Raw genomic sequence first — 20,002 nt, 5'->3', positions numbered from 1 at the left:
TCCTTTCGAACAATGAAAATACTCCTAGGAAGTTTGACTCACTCTTCAAGTTATCTTTTCTACAAATTTTGTAGATGGGGTTAAACCAGATCCATACACAGAAAATTAGGTATTATGCACTTCTCCACCATATTCTGAATCCTGCTATATTACAGGCAAAATAGTGTAGCAGAAAAAAATACAGACTTTGGAGTCAGCATGAATGGGTTAAGTCAGAGCCTGCCACTTTCTAATAGGTGTCATCTTTTTTTTAATGACTGCGTGATTCTATTTGTTTTAACTTTTTTTTCTTTATTTTCAATTACAGTTGATATTCGATACTATTTTATATTAGTTTCAGGTGTACAGCATTGTGATTTGATATTTATATAATTTATGAAGTGATTCTCCCCCCATTAGTCTAGTACCCACTTGGCACTATACATAGTTACTACAATATTACTGACTATATTTCCCTTGCTGTATAACAGGTGTCATCTGAATAATTTATTGGGAGTAAGGAAAGTGGCTCAGAATATTTTATTCCATGTATAAAACAGATATGGCACCTACCTCACAGGATCATAAACATGAGATAAAGCGAAATTAAGTTGCAAAGCACCTAGCAGTGCCCAGTACAATGGGCACCCAAGAAATGTCACTCCTTCCCTGTTCTTCTTCTACTATAACTCAGGAAGAGGAAATACAGTAATTGGTATCATTGTTCGTAACAGGATCATACTGAAATTTTATGTTATAGTCATTATATAATTCTGAAAAATGCTAAAAGTATTTCATGAGAATCAACATAAAAACCCTAAGTGTTTTAACTTGGTGACAGATGGACAGCAAATTACTGTCTACAGTAAATGTAACTCTTTCCAAAATACTGAAGAAACATTTTGCATAAGTTGATCCTTGATGTCATGTTTTGGACCCATTTACATAAAGAATGTTAGGTATGGCACTTCTCAACTTTCTACACTGAACAACAAAAGAATAACAGAGGTAACTTCTAAAGTGTGACATATCCAATCACCATCAGGCACCATTATATACCCTAATGTAAGCTCACACCATCAAGATGGAGAGATCCCCCAGAGCCTGTAAAAAACAGCCACAGCACCAGCCCCTCCCAGAGCTGGTTAGAAAAGCCCACAAAGCACACCACTCCCACCCACTGCCATCTAAACAAGATCCCCAGGTGAGTTACTCAAGTTTGGGAAGCACTGCCCTAATATATACTAAAGTCTGAGAGGTTAATTGGCTGTGTTTGAGAATAGTTCCTAAAATGTTTGTACTGATAGAAAAGCACCCAAGAGAAATACAAAGAGCAGAGGCTTCAGACAGACTCTACATAAAATATTTCATTTCTGACTGTCAAACTTTTCACCTACTGAGTAAGTTACAAGGTGACTTTAATGCTTATGTACAATGTTTCCAAACTTCCTCATAATCTGCTACTGTCTCCTGCCACACAAGGAGAAGCCTGTCCCTTCAGCCCATCTCTGAAGCTGCCACACTTGCCATCATGGTGGCTGGCCTGAGGGTCAGGCTCACAGCTTCAGAAGCCCCACCCCCAGAAATTCATTTGTTTGCTGGGATTCAGCAAGCTTCCAGACCAAGAAACCACAGGCAACGAATAACAAAATGCAAGAGAGAGCAGGCCCAGGGAAGAGTTTAAGAGGCTTAAAGAGAGTGGAACAGGTTCCACAGAGGGCACAGTGCTGGAGACATAGGAGTTCTGACCAGCCAGAGGTTCAAGATCTTGCTGAATATCCCAGGAATTGAACTAAGACTCACAAAACGACCACATCTAAGCATCTGCCTTAAGAACGTTTAAAACAAGCCTTAAAAGGATCAAATTGATTTCAGTCAAATGTCTGCCAGAACAAAACCCAAACTCTGTAAAGGAAGACAACAGAATCAATATTCAACAACATATCCACAATGTTCACCAGTCAATATTACTGAACATGCAAGAAGCATAAAAATGTAACCCATAACCAGGAATTATGTTCTTAAACGACCTCAAATGAAACAAACATAGAGATGACAGAGATGCTGGAATTAGTGTTCAAAAGAAAGGCAAGAAATAAACAAAATATAGAAGTGACACATAGAAAACAAACAGCAAGATGGGAGACCTAAATCAAACTGTATCAACATTCAATGTAAATAAAAGATTAAGATTGTCAGAATAAATTAAAAACAAGTTTTAACTAATGCTCTTTACAAGAAATACACTTTAAATATAAAGACACAGACAAGAGGGTAAAAAAGACAAACTTTGCAAATGTTAATCATAAGAAAGTAGGAGTGGCTAGGTTAATGAGACAAAGTAGATTTTGACAAAGAAAGAATATGAATAGAAATAAAAGGAAGATTTAGAATGCTAAAATGCTCAATTAATCAGGAAGACATAATAATCCAAAATGTATATTCACCTAATGAAAGGGCTTCAAAACACATGAAATTAGTTAATTTCATTCTGACTTTAAAAAAATTGAAAAATTTATAAATGTAGTTGGATATTATAATACTCTTCAGTAACTAATAGAAGAGACAAAAAAAAGGCTATAACTGATTTGAGCACAATCAACCAACTTACTCTGACATTTACAAAACACTAACCCCTACAACTGTAGGATGCACACTCTTTTTGAGCATATGTAGAACATTTATCAAGACAGACCACGTGCCAGGCCATAAAACAAGTCTCAATAAATTTCAAATGACAAAAATCATACAATGTTCTCTGACCACGATGGATTTAGAAATAATATATGCAGATTCCCAAATATATGAAAATTAAGCAACACACTTCAAACACAAGTCAAAGAAGAAATGAAGTAAATATATAAAAATATTTTGAACTAAATAAGAAAAACAAAACATATCAAAATTTATGGTATGAAGTACACAGCTACATTTAAAGTGAAATTTATTGCTCAAATAAATACTGGGAAAATACAAAATCAATGGTTTAAGCACCAATCCCAATAAGCTAGAAAGAGCAAAGAAAATCCAAGTAAATATAAGAAAATAACAAAGACAGAATAGATGATACAGAAAACAAAGAAAATTGACAAACCAAAAGTTGGTTGCTTGAAAATATCAATAAAGTTGACAAAGCCCTACCTAGGCTGATCAGGGAAAAACAAAAGAGATGAACACGAATCATAAATACTAGATTGAAAGAGGTGGCACCAGACATTATTACAGATTCTACAGGCATTAAAAGGAAATTAGGGGACTATATGTCTTTATGCCAAATAAATTCAAAAACTTGGAAGAAATAGATTAATTCCTTGAAGAACACAAATTACCAAAATTAACACAAGAAATGAAAAATTTGAATAGCCTGTACCTATTAAACTAATTGAATCACAATTAAAACCTTCCCACAAGGGAAATTTCAGACCCAGATGGTTTCACTGGTGAATTTTGTCAAGTATTTAAGGCATAAATAATAGTAACCTTAGACAAACTTTCGGAAAAGAAGGGAAGAGGAAACAATTCCCAAGTAATTTTATGAAGCTAGTGTCTTCTTGATACCAAAACTAAGGACATTTCAGTATACATAGACCCATATCCCTCATGAATACAGATGAACATATTGTGAACAGTATTTCAATAAATCAGATTCAGTAATATATAAAAAGGAGAATACATTAAGATCAAGTGAGGTTAACCCAGAAATGTAAGGTTGGTTCAGCATTCAGAAAGATGTACTTCACTACATTAACAAAATTAAGGAAATCCCTACGATCATCTCAATGGATGAAGAGAAAAGAAGTATTTGACAAAATGTAGCAATCATTTATGATCAAAAGACTCAGCAAACTAGGGCTTTCCTCAACCTGATGAAGAATTCTTTAAAAGTTCATAACTAACACCATACTTAATAATAAACAATTCAATACTTTCTTCCACAGATCAAGAATAAAACAAGGGATGTATGCTCTCACTACTTTAGCCAGAAAAATAAAAGGCATACAGATTAGAAAGGAAGAAGTAAAACTGTCTTTAATTCAAAGACATCATGACCTAAAAAACTCTAAGGCATCTACCAAATAACCAATAGAACTAATAAGTTTAGCAAGGTTACAGGATACAATGTTAATACAGAAAAATCAATTTGTCCATATCAGCAACAAACAAGTTGAACAATGACTCAAAATCTAGAAACTAAACAAATAAAAATGAGAAACTAAGCAACCTGATTTTAATACTTACCATATAAGGCTAAAGAAACAGATAGATCAATGGGACAGACTAGAGTAGGGGTGACAAACTTTCTGTCAAGGGCCAGTTAGTAAATATTTCAGTCTTAGCAGGCAACCTATGGTTTCCATCTCTCATTCTTCTATTTGTTTCTTAGTTTTTTTTTAACCAACCCTTTAAAACTATAAAAACCATTCTTAGGTTCATGGGTTATATAGCTCGTGATTCCCGGACCTAAAGAATCAAAAAACAGACCTTTCCTTATCCAGTCAATTCCATTCCTAGTTATTTACCCAACAGAAATTTATATGTCCACACAAAGACTTGCATAAAAATGTTCACAGAAGCTTTATTCTTAATAACTCCAAAGTAGAAACCATCACAGTGTCCATGAATAGGAGACTGGATAAACAAATCATGGTATAGTTGCACAATAAAAATACTATTTAGCAATAAAAAGAACTACTGATTCAGGAAACAACATGGATGAATCCCAAAAACACACTGTAAGCACAAGCAGCCTTGCAAAAAAGTACATACTGTATGATCTCATTTATATGAAGTTTGAGAACAGGTAATACTCATCCATGGTGAGAGAAATTAGTAGTGATTATTGGAATGGGAGTGAGAGGACAGGAAAAAGGAGAAATACAAAGGAACTTTCTGGGGTAATAAAATGCCCTGTATCTTGATAGGGGGGTTGTTTAGTTATATGACATGAGTTCTGACAAATGCACCAAACCATAACACTTAAGATCTGTGCAAACAAACAAAAAACTATGCATTTCATACTATGTAAATTATATATCCAAAAATAAAATTAAAATATTTTAAAAATTAATACATGTATGTCTTTAACTCCAGATACTAATAGTTGACCTCTATTTGGAAAGTAACAAGGTTGACTGGTTCAAGTACTGCTCTTCAAAGTAGTCACCAGGGAGACTTATCAAAGTATTCAATGTTGCTATTATGCAAAACATCCACTCAGTTTGTTACATAAACTAGTTACAGAAAAAATCACTTACAAAATTAACTAGAAAAAAGAAATATGATTCCAACTTTGCCTTTACAGAGATACACAATTACAGATAAAAGACAGAGGGAAAACATCAAAAAGTTAACATTAACTATGAACTGAGTGATAGAATTATGGGCAATGTGGTATTATTCTCCAACTTGCAAATTTTGTAAAATAAGCATAAACTATTTTTATTATTAGAAAATATTCTCTGAAAACATTAGAAAAGCCATCTTGTTATCACTTCAAATGTTTTGTGGTTATCTCAAATCCTTCATGGAAGAAAGCACCTAGTTAACCAATCTTCTCGAAAAGTTTTTCAGTAAACCCAGGCTATACATACACCAACTCATTTAATCAGCACAACCATTTTATGAGACGGATATTATCAATCCCTTTTAATCTACACAATTCTCAAAGGCAGGTACTCCTACTATGCTTATTTAAAAGACAAAAAAACCCCTTAGACCCAGAATGGTTCTGTAATTTCCCCACAGCTAATTATTATTACACAGATTTGAATTGAGGCATCTTACTCCAGAATCCAAGCTCCACTTTTAAGCACTTAGCTGTATGGCATCTGGGGAAGGTGGTCTGGGCAGTGGAAGTGGCTGCTGCTCCTGCTCTTCCTAGTACTACTATCAAGTTATGTATTATCTCATTATGTATCATATATAATCTCATTAGTTAAAATTTCTGAAAAGAAATAAATCCATGGATAATTATCATGGGAAGTTTGGCACATCCTGAATCACATATTCTAAAGCAGGGATCTCTAACCTTTTTTGCACTAGGGACCAGTGCTCCAATGAGAATCTAATGGCTGATAATCTGATATGGAGCTGAGGCACTGATACTAGTGCTGGGGAGCAGCTGCAAATACAGATGAAGCTTGACTGCTGCTCATGTCCTGCTGTGCGGCCTGGTTCCTAAAAAGGCCATGGACCAGCACTCTCTGGGGGCTGGAGACCCCTGTTCTGAAGGACCACTCTGATCACCTTAGTCACGATAAGATGGTGCTTAATATTTCTACCAAAAATCTACATCTACAGTAGCTATATGTATCTCACAGCACACTGTATTAATTGAAAACTTTCAGTCTTTTTATTCTATAGACTGACCGTTTATTTTCATCATGATTTTCTTTAAAGGCCAAAATATTAGGATTTAATATAAAATTTCCTTATTTTCTTTGTATTATTTTAAGGAGCAGAAAAGATGACATTACATAAAAAAAAGTACAGTATTATTTTTCTTGTTATTAAATATTAAAAATCTTCAATTATCATTCCAAAATAGAGAAAGTAGATGAGTCATTCATTCCTTAAATAGCCAACTTAGCTTTACTAATTCTTTACTGACTATATTTTAGGTAATCCACTCCTTCAACATACAGGTTCTCAGAGTGTGGTCCCTGACCAGCACAACTGGGGTCCAGGGAGCTGGCAAGAAATGCAGATTCTCAGGCCCAACTCCAAACTTGCTGGATCAGGAACTCTGGGGAGCAGTCCAGGATTCTGAGTTAACAAGCCTGCAGGGATTCTGCTGGACACTCAAGTCTGAGAATCATTCCTTTATCCTATTTGAACAAAACGTTGGTTGACTGAGTCTAGAGGGTCTAGATTTAAATCAAAACCTTTACCCCTTAGGAAGAGTTCCAGCAAAAGCAAGCTCTTTGTTTTCTGACCACTTCCTAAAAAAGAACAGTATTTCAAAAACCTTTTCAAAAAATAAGCACTAATCTAACCTTCTATGAAGAAGACTTATTCACCATACAAACTATTTGGGCCCCTTTTCAGATTTGCTACTTGTAAGAAAAGACTAAAAGAACTCCTAAGGCCGTAAAAAGCACATTTTTATCAACATTAGAAAGATTCTAGACTCCCTGTCCAGATACATCACTTTCTTCTTTCTACCAGCTTCTGGCTTCCTTCTGTCACCTTTTCTGTGCAAAGCAACATCTCTCAACACCTGTAGCCAAGAGAATAACCTGAGTGTTTGTATGGCTCCTAAATCCCACTTAAATGTTATCTTTTTTGCTTTCCTTCTAAAAGATAAGCATTTGAGTTATTTTCAATAGAAAACTAGAATATGCTACCAAAAGAAAAAAAAAAAAAGACAACATATCAGGTTTTGCTACTGTTAAAATGGAGAAATCATTCTGTTTTTGTTTTTTGTTTTTTTTTTAAATCATGTCATGCCTTTTTAACATTATTCTCATGCTGTTGAAATGGCTTATATTTAGGAATGAGAAAGGAGAAATAATCACAAACATCAAGAAAGTCCAAAATAATAGAAAATTTTTGCACGACTCTAAGTTAATGATTTTTAAAGCCTGGATGAAAACAATTTCTATTAAGATAGACATTATAAAAGAATAGGCTGCACAGGTTAGTGATTAAGAGACCCTTAGCACTGTGTGAGATCCAATCCTGGTTCTGCCACCTACTGGCTGTGTGATTGTGGAAAATTATTCAGCTTTCCTCCATTTCCTCCATTCTGTGTGCCTTCGTTTCTTAATCTGCAACATGGAAATTATACATAGTACCCATTTTTTATATTTTTTAATGAGAGTAAAATAATTAAATATTTTGAGTTTTTCTCTGAAAGTAAATTTAGATTTTCCTAAAAGAAAATATATTTGCTCTAAAGACCAAAAGTATAAGAGAGTCAATATTTATAGAAAATAGCAAGAGTGTTGTCAAAAATCTTAAGTCACTCCCTAGGAAAAAGTTTCCAGCCCATGCAGTTGTACAGGTGAAATCTCAAGGAAAAGATAATTCAAATGCTAAAATGTGAAAGACTTCTAAACTCTAAGTTACACAACACTGATATTGAAACCTGACAAAACACAAAAAAGCACTACAGATCAATCTCAATATTGATTACTGAGAGCAAAATTTCTAAATGTAAGACTAGCAAATAAAATTCAGGAACACATTAACTTTTAATTTCACAATTATGGAGATGGTTCCATTTGATATCAGGAAACCTAGTGGAATAATTTGTCACATAAAACAGAAGAGAAAAAATCACAGGGTAATCATCAAAGATGTCAAACGGAAATCTGATAAAATCTAACATCTAATAAATGAAGAATGGATTATGCTCCTAAAGTAATGCAAACCAAAGATCACATCACACTTAATAATAAAACACTAGCTATATCTCCATTTAAGTCAGATCCAAGACAGGGATGCCCAAGAGCATAAACATTGGTAGGAATACCAGTAAGAAGACAAAAGTATCAATAATGTAAAAAATAACTTGTCTACTAGGAAAACCCAAGAGAATTACCTGAAAAAGGTATTGGAATTAATAAGAGAATTCCATAAAGTGGCCAAATTACTGAAGTGACATATACCCATCAACATCTTTTCTATATTAAAAGTTGAGTGATAAAATAGAACTCCTTCTCAATAGCAACAATAAACTCATTAATACTTCCCGGAATAAACCTAATAAGAAAGGTGTATTACCTATATAAAAAAAACTATATTACACTTCTGAGCAACTTAAGACTCCACGAAAAGATAACTTGTATGTACATAACACAACTCAGGAAGCCATAAAACTGTTACAATGTCAAATTCCTCCTTAAATGATTTATAAAGTTCAATACAATCCCAATGAAATCCCGCAATTTTTTGTTTGTTTCTTTTTAAGGATTTGAAAAACAATCCTAAAGTCTACCTGAAACAACTGTGGCTGCCATAAAAACCATGAGGAACTATATAAACTTTATTAATGTTCATGCTATACCCTAGAGTTTCTACTTAATTATGAGGTTCAGGCATCGCATTTTTTTAAAGCTCCCCAAGTAATTTTGATGTGCAGACAGGGTTGAGAACTACATATCTGGAAGAGTAACTTATAAGAATGGCAAAGAAAATACTGAATTCTTGAAAAAGAATGAAAAGCAACCAGCTCTACCACATATTTTTATACAGCTAGGATAATAAGTTTCTAGGACAAGATAAGCAAAAATCAATGAAACGAAAGAGTCCAGAATTAGATCCAAATCTTACATATAGAAAACTAAATAAAATATACCAAAACTGTATGTGACATTAGTGGGGAAGAAAGCTAGATTATTAATATTTAAATAACCGGTACCGGGACCACTATAATTTGAGAAAAAAATATACAGCTAGATCTCTGTAACTCACTCAAGCCAAAATAAATCCCGAGTTAAAGATCTAAGGTCTAAAGGGAAAAAAACAATACACGAGAGTATTTCATAATTTTGTAATAGAGAAAACATTTCTAAACATGACATAAAACCCAAAAGCCATAAAAGAAAAAAATGGATAAATTTACTTCTATAAAAATCGAAAACATCTATTTGGTAAAAACATATCACGAAAAGTATCCCATTGTAAATCTATGTGGCCATATTCCTAGCAAAACAGACTTTAGTAAATAAAAACAGGAGAGAAATTTTGCATTTATTAAAAGGCTTAACCAATCACTATAAATATTAATATTAGCCAACAAGAAAAAAATAGGAAACTGCATCAGAAAAGTGAACAAAGAATATGATCGTTAGCCAAATACATACGCCCATGAAGTTAGGAAGACACAATCTGCCTAAGAGACTGGCAAATTAGTAAAAATATTAGCATTGGTGAGAACTGGAGGGACAGGGACTCATCTATTGCTCGTGAGGGTACAATGTGCACAATGTTTTGGAGTTTGGCAACATCTGTGCTTATTAAAAATGTCAATATCCTTTAATTCAGAAATTTTACTCCCAAGAATTTACCTAGCAGATACAGTCGTTCAGATGTACAAAGATGTATATACAAATCAAAATTGTTATCACAGTAAACCACTAGCAACAACCTAAATGTCCAGTCAATGGGGCATTAGTCCTATAAATTAAGATATACCAAAATCAGGGTCTACTACTATACCACATCTAGTAAGAAGGACTGAGAGCTCTATCTAAGATGGAATGACCTCCAACTTACATTGTTAAATTGCAAGAGATGTTTGTATGTACACACACACACACACACAAACAGAGAGACAGACAGGGGGAGGAGGGGAAGAAGAAGAAAAAGAAGAAGAGAGGGAGAGGGAGAGTTATATACAGACAGGGAGGGAGGGAGGGACAGATTGGTTATACTATACTACTCTTTGTTTAAGAGAGATAGCTATACACACACCTCACTATACCTCTATATGCACAGACCATCTCTGGCAAGATAGATAAGAAATAACAGTTGCCTTTGGTGAGAGAATTTGGGAGAACCAAAGGTCAAGAGGTCAAGAATTAAGGAAGGTTAACTTTTCAGTTCTTACCCTTAGTGCTATGTATGAGGGGCGGGGGGCGGGGGCAGTTAAATCGAGTGTATAATTACTTTCTAAAAACAAAACTTTTAACAGAGTCTTTGACCCAGTAACCTCACTTTTCAGAATCTATCTCATCATCTATGTGGATAATCAGCATTGTTGCAGCACTGTTTGTAGCAATGAAAAATTGGAAACAATACAAATGTTCATCATCAGAAGAGTAGATAAACTTTGGTGCATCAAATAATGGAATACTTTGCTATCAGTGGGAAAAAAAGAAAAATCTGTGCACACTAACATGCTGTTATATCTATATATGTTATGTGTATGCTGTCAGGTAAAACAGCAAAGTGATTCCGTAGTTTAGTTCCACTAAACTACGTATTTAAAAAAGATAGGTGTTGATAAATATATCTGCATAGAAGTACTTATCTATAAGGTGTTAGGGGCTGCTCTTTTTATTATTTGAATTATTTTACAGAAAATATGCATTTCCTGTGTAATAATTTTTAAAACAAAACTATATTTTAAAAGTTTCTTTTCCCTGTGCGCATTTTAAAATCCAATTCGGCTGAGAAGAATGGCTTAAAATGAACTTGTCTCTTGCTTTTACTATTTGCCCACCACTATTAGGTCTTTTGTACTGTGACAATCTTTCAAAATTGCCAGTCCCCACCCCTCCTTCACCATCAGCCTCTGAGATACCTATAAGCAATAGAGATGACTGCCCTCACAAAACTAATATACCTTCCACGTAGTAAACACTTACAAAATGTTGTATGAAAAAAGGTCAACTTGTACAAAGGAAAGAACCCCAGGACAATGAAAAACTTGGGTGGACAATGGAACATGAAGTGACAGATGAAGGTAAGGAACCAATCAGCAAAGCCCAGACTGTAGGAAAAATATTCTGAAAAAACAAATTATGACATAAGAGACTAATGGAAATCTGAATCTTTAGTGGGCATCTCATGATGTGAAGAAATTGTTCAAGTATTTACATGTGAGAATTTACATGTGAGAATGGCACTATTTTTAAGTATGCCAAATCTAACTTTTAGGGTTACATATTATCAATGGCTCTCCAAGTATGGTCAAGGGCATGAAACTACTTTTATAAAATACTAAGACATTCTTTGCCTTTTTCGCCCTCATTCTCGCATAAGAATAGAGATTCATTCCAGAGGCTCTGTGACATGTGATGTCACTCTGCTTAATGGCTAATGGAATGTGTACTTGTATTTTAAAAGTCTGTTTTAGTATCTAGTGTGGCAAATATTGGTAGATATAATACATATTAAAAAAAAAAATCATCTACAGCCATGCTACTCTGAACAAGGTCGATCTCGTCTGATCTCGGAAGCTAAGCAGAGTCGGGCCTGGTTAGTACTTGGATGGGAGACCACCTAGGAAGACCAGGTGCTATAGCTGTAAAAAATAAAAAAAGTAAGAGATTGTAAGTTGACAAGATCCTCGCAATCTGTGAGGTCAACCAAAGGTTGCCTCGCCTAAAAAAAAAATCTCCTTAGGGTCCCCAATAATCTTTTAATATTATCTACGAGTCCCAAGACCAAAAGATTAAGAATTCTTGCAACATGCTACGTCTACCTTTGTATATAATTCAAATTCTCCAAAATGAAAAGTTTTTTTTTTAATAAGTGGGTATCATGGAGTGGAATGAGTAAATTAGGAACAAACATCAATCTATCCAGATATCCTAAGTCTATCACAAATTCCTTCTCAACTAAACTCTAAAAGGCATGTGTACACAAAGACCCCTCTTCAAATGCCAGGGACAACTAAAATTTAAGTTCGCATTCCTCTTTGCTAATGTTTCAAAAGAGATAAATGCAATTTTGATGTTGGGAATTAATTCTTTTATTTCTGAAGTTAAAAAAAAGTTCCTTACCTATGTCAGTCACAGAACTTCCTATCTGTCACGTAATGCTTGTAATCAACCCTGTGGGGAAATTGTGTTCTACTCTTATTTCTCCTTTTTCCTTATTTGGGACTAATCAAATCAAAATAGCCCAAACCGTTTGTCTGTTCTAGAATTTGCTGTACCAAATATTGCGTGAAGTAGGTACACTGGCTGTTGGCTATAGTTTAGAGAAGCCTTTGTCTCAGAGCTTCTGCTGGTATTTGTTCCTTCAATGGGAACCAGCGAGTACTCTTCTTCTCTTGTCAGCTCTTATCTTTTCCAGCTGTCTCGTACCTATCTGGGCATTTGCCTTCCCAGTTCTCAAAGTTCAGTTCCAATTCTCCGCACCAGTTGCAAAGCTGGTGGCTGCAAACCCCAGCCCAGGCCTTTCCCTAGAGGAGAGCTCTCAATCTTGCCCAGGCCTCAAAACCACTTCAAGACTTCCTAAAACCCGGAATGCTGGGCTTATTCCCAGTTTCTGAGTCAGTAGCCCTATACTTGTATCTACCTCCTGTGTGATACTGATGCTATGGGTCCGGGGACCCCATTTTGTGAACCGCTGCTGCAAGTTTTCCTCTGGGAACCAATGGCCCATGCTGCCCCCTGGCTTTGGCATCTCTTTCCTGTTAACAGTGGCAGGTATCTGACCAGCCTGAAACACTTCTTTGTTAGTAAACTGGAGACTATGACAACAAACACTTTACTGGGTGGTTGTAAAAAACAAAGGGTATAACATAGTAAGAACTCAACCAGCTAGGTAAAGCAGACTTTACCAAATTCACTGATACAACAAGCTGATTCCCAGCAGAAGTTGCCTCTTTCAACCATGTGGCCCCATTTCCACACATTTTCCTCAGAAGCTGAAAGCTAGCAATCAATCCAAACGCACCTAAGTTTTCAACTGCCTGACATGTACACTATTCTACTTTTGGTTTCTTTTAGAATTCCCATTTTAAAGACATGGGGCAGAGATCTTTAACCTGGAAGAAGGGCTCCAGATACCAAATCTGTTTCTTGCAAGTGGGAAGGGCAAGAGGAAACCTTGAAGGAGGAAAGGAAGGTACTACGTCGTCCCATTTTATTACATTGTCCCATTGCACCAAGCTACTTGGAGGGAGAAGTCCCCAGTTAGTAGAAGTATTCAAAAAGCTGACACTCACTTACCTTGGTCATGCCTCCCGTCTGTGCCGTGTTCAGTCCTGCGTGACTGGGAATTTGCGGCGAAACCTGTGTTAACGTCTCAGCCAGCACGCTGCTCGTGGTCCCCTGCATGGCTGGAGCAGGGTACGGCATTCCAGCTCCTCTTCCTCTGCCAGCAGCCCCCAGAGATCCATTCATGACTTGCGCCTGCCCCTGCTGGGCCTGGTTCATTAAACTATGGCCCGAGTTACTGTTAAGGAGGCCTGGGTGGGTCTGATTAAAGTTAGCATTCATGCAGATCCCAGGTCCACTCTGCGATGTGGCAGGGCTGCTGGTCACCAGCCCCACTTGCTTTTGTGCTTGCGGATTCAGTGGTTGGGAAGCAGGGGGAGTGGGCCCAGAGGTGCTGGCTGCCTGCTTGGGCAGGCTGGGGGCTGAAGAATCTCCTTGGTTCAGAGGGCTCTTGCCCATGGCACCCAGGCTGGCCATATTCGCATTGTTCGGCTGCCCTTGAGCCTGGCCACCAAGGCCCTGCTGCACCGGGCTGCTGGCACTCACATTTCCTATTCCTGGGTTGATACTAGAGCCACTGCCTCCACGCAGAAGCTCCGACAGTTGTTTATGTTTGGAAGCAGCATCTGGAACAAGGTTCCCACTGTTTAAAAGGCCTAATTCTCCATTGGGGATCAGCTCATCAGGAAGATCATTTTCCAAGTCAAACAATGATCCAAAATCTAAAAATTAAACAGAAATGGAAATGAGAAACTAAGCAATCATAAAAGCTCTCCAATACTCCTATGATTTCAAACTTAAAGCGGAATGTAACACAGAACACTAGTATATCCTAAGACTAATGTAAAAATGATTTGAAAGTTCATTTAGGAAAATAAAACACAAGAATATTTTTCAAATTCTGAAGAAGGAAAAGTTAAAGAGAAGGGCCAGATCTTTTAGATTTTGATATATTTTAAAACAACAATTAAATCGTGATATGAGGACAAACACAGATATACAAATTAAGGAAAAACAATGGGAAATTTAAAAAACACTGAATTATAATGTTAAAATGCTTTTAAGAATGTATTATGTAAAAAGCAATTGGGCATCAGGCTAGATAAACAGCAATCCGGAGAAATTAAAGCCTAACCTTAAGTGATTACATATTTAAAAGGTAAATTATATATGTATACACACACACACATATAAACTAGCCCTAACAGAAAATGAGATTTCTTAAAATGTTGAAGCTTCAGAAAATAATAATAAAGACGCATACGAATTTAAAATAGCTTAACAAAAATAGGAGCTTAAATAATATTTGTATCATATGAAGGGGGTTAATGTCAATCATACAAAAATATGAGAAACACCTTGACTCCCAAGTATAAATGCACAAAGAACAAAGCAGGTAAGTATCATAAAGGAAAATTAAATAGTAAACTAAATAGATCATCCTTCCTGGTAAAATCAAACACGAAAATTAAAACAACTCCTTTTTTCTGGCCCTTCTCAAAGTGACATTTCTCTAACATGAAGTCTATATATGTCACTTCTAGTCCAGCAGCGACCATGCATTCTTCAACCCACAACAACCTGGCTATGCACGTATGTACAAAGAACAAGGTATGAAGAAATACGTTCATGTAGAATTATCTATAACATCAAAAAACCAGCAAACAATAAACATATGAAAAGATGCTCAACATCACTAATCATCAGAGAAATGCGAATTAAAACCATGATGAGATATCACCTAATACCTGTCAGAATGGCTATCATCAATAAATCAACAAACAGGTGATGGCAAGGATGCGGAGAAAAGGGAACCCTTGTGCACTGTTGGTAGGATTGCAAACTGGCACAACCACTATGGAAAACAGTATGGAGGTTCCTCGAAAAATTAAAAATAGAACTACCTTATGACCTAGCAATTCCACTTCTGAGTATTTATCCAAAGAAATCTAAAACACTAATTCAAAAAGATATATGCACCTCTATATTCACTGCCGCGTTATTTACAATAGCCAAGATATGAAAGCAACCTAACTGCTCTTTGATAGACAAATGGATAAAGATGCAGCACATGTATACAATGGAATATTACTCCCCCCGCAAAAAAGAATGAAATCTTACTATTTGCAACAACATGGATGGACCTAGAAGGTATTATATTAAGTGAAATAAGTCAAGACAGGGAAAGATGAATACCATATGATCTCTCACTTGTATGTGGAATCTAAAGAACAAAATAAGCAAACAGAAAGAGGCTCATAGATAATAGAGAGTATTTTGATGGTTGCCAGATGGGAGGGGTGTTGGTGGGCTCTGTGGAAAAGATCAAGGGATTAAGAAGTACAAATTGATAGTTATAAAACAGTCACAGGGATGTAAAGTGCAGCATGGGGAATACTTGATACTATTGTAATAACTATGTATAGTGCCAGGTGGACACTAAACTAATCAGAGGGATCACTTCATAAATTATATGTGCAACCACTATGCTGAACAACTGAAACTAATATAAAATAATACTATCAAATGTAATTGAAAAATAAAAAAATTAAATAAAATAAAGGGGACAAACTGGCACAACCACTATGGAAAACAGTATGGAGGTTCCTTAAAAAATTAAAAATAGAACTACCTTATGACCTAGCAATTCCACTTCTGAGTATTTATCCAAAGAAATCCAAAACACTAATTCAAAAAGATATATGCACCTCTATATTCACTGCCGCGGTTTAGCCTGACAGTTACAGGCTCTAGACCCAGACTGCCAGCATTTGAACCCCAGCTCTGCTGCTAGCTCCTCACTAATTAGCTGAGTGATGTTGGGTAAGTTACTTAGACTTTCTATGCCTCAGTTTTCTTATCTGGAAACTGGGGGTGAAAATAGCCACCACACAGGACTGTTATGATGTTAAGCACTTAAACAGTGGGTAGTAAGTATTAGCCATTATTATTATTCTCCCATAACAAAGTATAATAAATTGCTGTAAAATAGTACAAAACATTACACACCTATAAGATTATGAAGCCTGTAGGAATGTAGGAAATGTTTACATGTTGTGTAAAAACATGCCAACGGAAACTGTAATGTAAAATGGCATCTAGAGTAAGATTAGAACTAAAGTATATATATATGGGCAGTGGCTGGAAAGTAATATGCCAAAAATAAAGAATTGTCCTGGTAAAGTGGTGGGAGAAATGAGTACATGTAGCTCTCTTTTTTTTTTAAATTAAACATAGCCACTCCTCCTCCCACCACCCATTTTTAGAAAACTGAAGGTTTTTTTCTCCATGGCAACGGACTCTAATGGCTGCTTACCCAACAACCTCCCTTGGCTGGCTGTATCACAGGTTCCTCTCAGGAAGGACAACACATTCCTGGCTACAGGAAAGAGAATGATTGGAAAAGCCAACAGCACAATCATCTTCTTTGCAGTTGACACAATCCAAGCTAAGGGAACTAAAGGCAAGTTGGCCAAGACAATTCTGGAAAAGTTTATCCTTCCTAATAGTTAAGGGATGCTCATAAAGAGATCTCCCTATTCTTCACTAGATTTCATCACAGAACTCCGGCAACCCTATACAACCAACTGAAAGAGAAGACACTGCTCACAAACTAACAATGGCTGCAGCAAACAATGCGAACATCTCTGAGATGAATTATTTAACCCTGAAACCTTCCTATCTTCAGACTTTTTGTTACATGAGAAAATTCATTTCCTATCATTTAAGCCACTCAGGATTGAGTTTACTGTAGCTTGTAGCTGAAGGCATCTTGGTATCTCCATCATGTCTATGAATGCAGTTTGAACTTCTTCTCATGGCATCTGAGGCCATCGGGATGTGGCCCCTGTCCACTTAGCAGCCCTTCTTTCCCCTGGCACCTCCCGATGTACCCTACCTTCTAGCCATAACATCGTAAGCTATCACATGCATCAGCAATCTTTCTTCTAGATGTGCTCTCTCAATGGAAACCCTGCCCGCTCCCAGCCCTCACAAGGGATTAGACACAGCAACTATGAAGACATTCTTTAGGCTACCGCTGCAGGACTAGTCCCTCTTTTCAGCCTCCAAAGTTCTCTGTACATAATATGCCTGGTAAACCACCTCTAACACATAGGTATTTCTTATCTGACTATACGAATTAGATATTTTACACACACACGTGCACGTTTTTGTGTAATCTGTGAGAGTAAACTACAGACAGTGTGATCCCTTCCTCTCAAGCACTTCACTATGCGTCTCTTAAGGACACTCTTTTTATACAATCACAGTACATTTATCAAATTCAGGAAATTTAACATTGATACAATACTTAATGTATTGATTGCCCTTACTCGGATTTGGCCAGTTGTCCCAATAATGCCCTTTATCACATTTATTTTCCTGATCTAAGATCCAATTCTGGATCCCAGCACACTTAGTTATTATACCTTTGTCTTCTCCTTTCAACTAGAAAAAGCTCTTCAGACTTTGTTTTTCATAACTCTGACATTTTTGAAAAGTACAGGCCAGTTGTTTTGTAGAATGTCCCTCAATTTGGAGTTGCTTCCTCATAGTTACGGGACACATAAATATGAAAAGACGAGAGCTGACTCCTAGATACAGCAGACAGCTGAGAGAGAACCACTGACCAGGCCTTGCTGCTGCTGACTACCCAGCTTCTGCATCCCAACATGGTTTTGCGGGTTCCATTTCACAGCGTTTATGTTACTATGTTGTCCTCAATCTGGAGATTCATGAAAGTCTCCAGATACAAAGAGCACATGAAATAAGTAAAAACAAAACAAGCCTCAAACAAAACATTTGTGGCCTTCCAGGTTTTGTCCACACGCACACACATTTTTACTCAGTGCTCTTTTTTTAAAAAAAAAAAAAGTGTTTTTTCTAATGCAATGCTTTTTAATCTACAAACATGAAAATGAAACTTCATCTAAACTAGAAGAATGTGGGAGCCATTTATGACAGAGCTGGGATTTCCTTCCTATTTGCCAGGAGGGGGATAAAGAGCTGGTGCCGGAAGTTCTCCTGACTGGCTCTTCCAAGCGTCCTGAATACTTTTCCTAGGTGAGGGTGGCCAGGCCAGGACAACAGCAGGTGAACCCAAAAGAACAGTTAAACACGGCAGTGTCAGGGTCCTTAGTCCAGTATAGGAACTGGAAAAAGAACACTTATAATTGGGACACGTGAGTTCAAATCCTGGCTGAATCAATTACCCTGATGTCCCTAGGCAAATTGCTTAATCTCTGAGTCTTAATTCCCTCATCTGTAAAGCAGGGCATTCCAGGGTTACACAATGAAGGCTAGATGGAATAATTTATGCCACAGATACTGGTTAGCTTATTCTACCTTGCACAAAAACCTTAAAACTTCTTATCTTTAAAAATTCACCCACCATCCTGCCACTCTCAAATTTACCAGTTTTCTTTTGTGGTTTATTCTAGTTCTAGTCCAAATGCACATACAACTTTTACAGTTGTAGGGCATTACAATTTGGGTTCATGTTTTTGTTTTTTTATTGGTCTGCCATATTTTTGTCCACCTTGACTCCTTTGTCTCATCCTGTTTCAATTCAAACACATCTCACAACTGTTCAGGTGCAGGGAAGGTTAACTAATTCTATTTATCTGGTGCTTAACTACTAGTCTAAGCACATATGAACATGTATACACAACTAAATATACAAGGTGTAGCTTTTTAGAAAAACAAGACAGGCTGTGTAAGATTTGTGGAGGGCACATCCACACCATCACTTCTTACCATTACTGTCACCACTTTTCTCTATTCTCTAGTTCAAAACATTGATAAAAGAGAATGAAGAAGTAAAGCCAGGATGTTGCAACATAACACAGTTATGCTTTCTACACACCAAAGTGTCCCAACACACAGGTTGTGCAATAGCAATCTGAATCATGGGAAATTCCTAAGATTCAAGATTGAGCACTACCACTTCCAATCCCAGGCAAATTCCCTCTATCTGCCAAATCACCAGGAAGCCCAGGAAAGAGCAAAGCTGAGGCTGAATGGGATTCATGGACACCCTGCTTTCTAGGGGTTTACCCTTAGCAGGAAACTGTCACACAGCAAACAGCAAACATAGCCTGTCACACTTCTGCAGCTAGGGACAGAAATTTTCTGTTTCGGGGATTCCCTGCTGCCAAGATGAAGTTGGCCCCTTTCATTAAGCTGGTCTGAGAGAAAAGAAGCTATAAGCTTCCTCGTCTCTACAGCGCTCATACAAGGCTGGGGTGTCCACAGCAGTGGCAGAGAAAGGAGAAAGTCACAACAAAACTCCGCCAGCTTGAGGAACAGAAGGTTTTCATTAAATATAATCACAAAGAGTGTATCACTTATAGGTTGTATCCAGAAACTTCATTCCAGGTGACCACTGAAAGACAAATGGTATT

The 20,002-nt window shown here is 36.6% G+C and overlaps 1 protein-coding gene and 1 pseudogene across 1 annotated transcript in view; one reads left to right on the top strand and one right to left on the bottom strand.

Annotated features, from left to right (window-relative positions):
* The window catches only part of CREBBP (CREB binding protein), a 120,903-nt gene that overhangs the window by 83,216 nt on the left and 17,685 nt on the right, over positions 1 to 20,002 (bottom strand). The window contains exon 2 of the mRNA XM_011376497.2: positions 13,611 to 14,320. Coding sequence (XP_011374799.1) covers positions 13,611 to 14,320 — 710 coding nt within the window. The remainder of the gene's footprint in view (positions 1 to 13,610; positions 14,321 to 20,002) is intronic.
* LOC111730069 lies at positions 11,838 to 11,956 on the top strand (annotated as a pseudogene).

Source organism: Pteropus vampyrus, unplaced genomic scaffold (genome assembly GCF_000151845.1).
Source record: "Pteropus vampyrus isolate Shadow unplaced genomic scaffold, Pvam_2.0 Scaffold300, whole genome shotgun sequence".
NCBI classification, from domain to species: domain Eukaryota; kingdom Metazoa; phylum Chordata; class Mammalia; order Chiroptera; family Pteropodidae; genus Pteropus; species Pteropus vampyrus.
The sequence above is the reverse complement of the archived record's forward strand: the minus strand, read 5'-3'. Positions and strand labels throughout refer to the sequence as shown.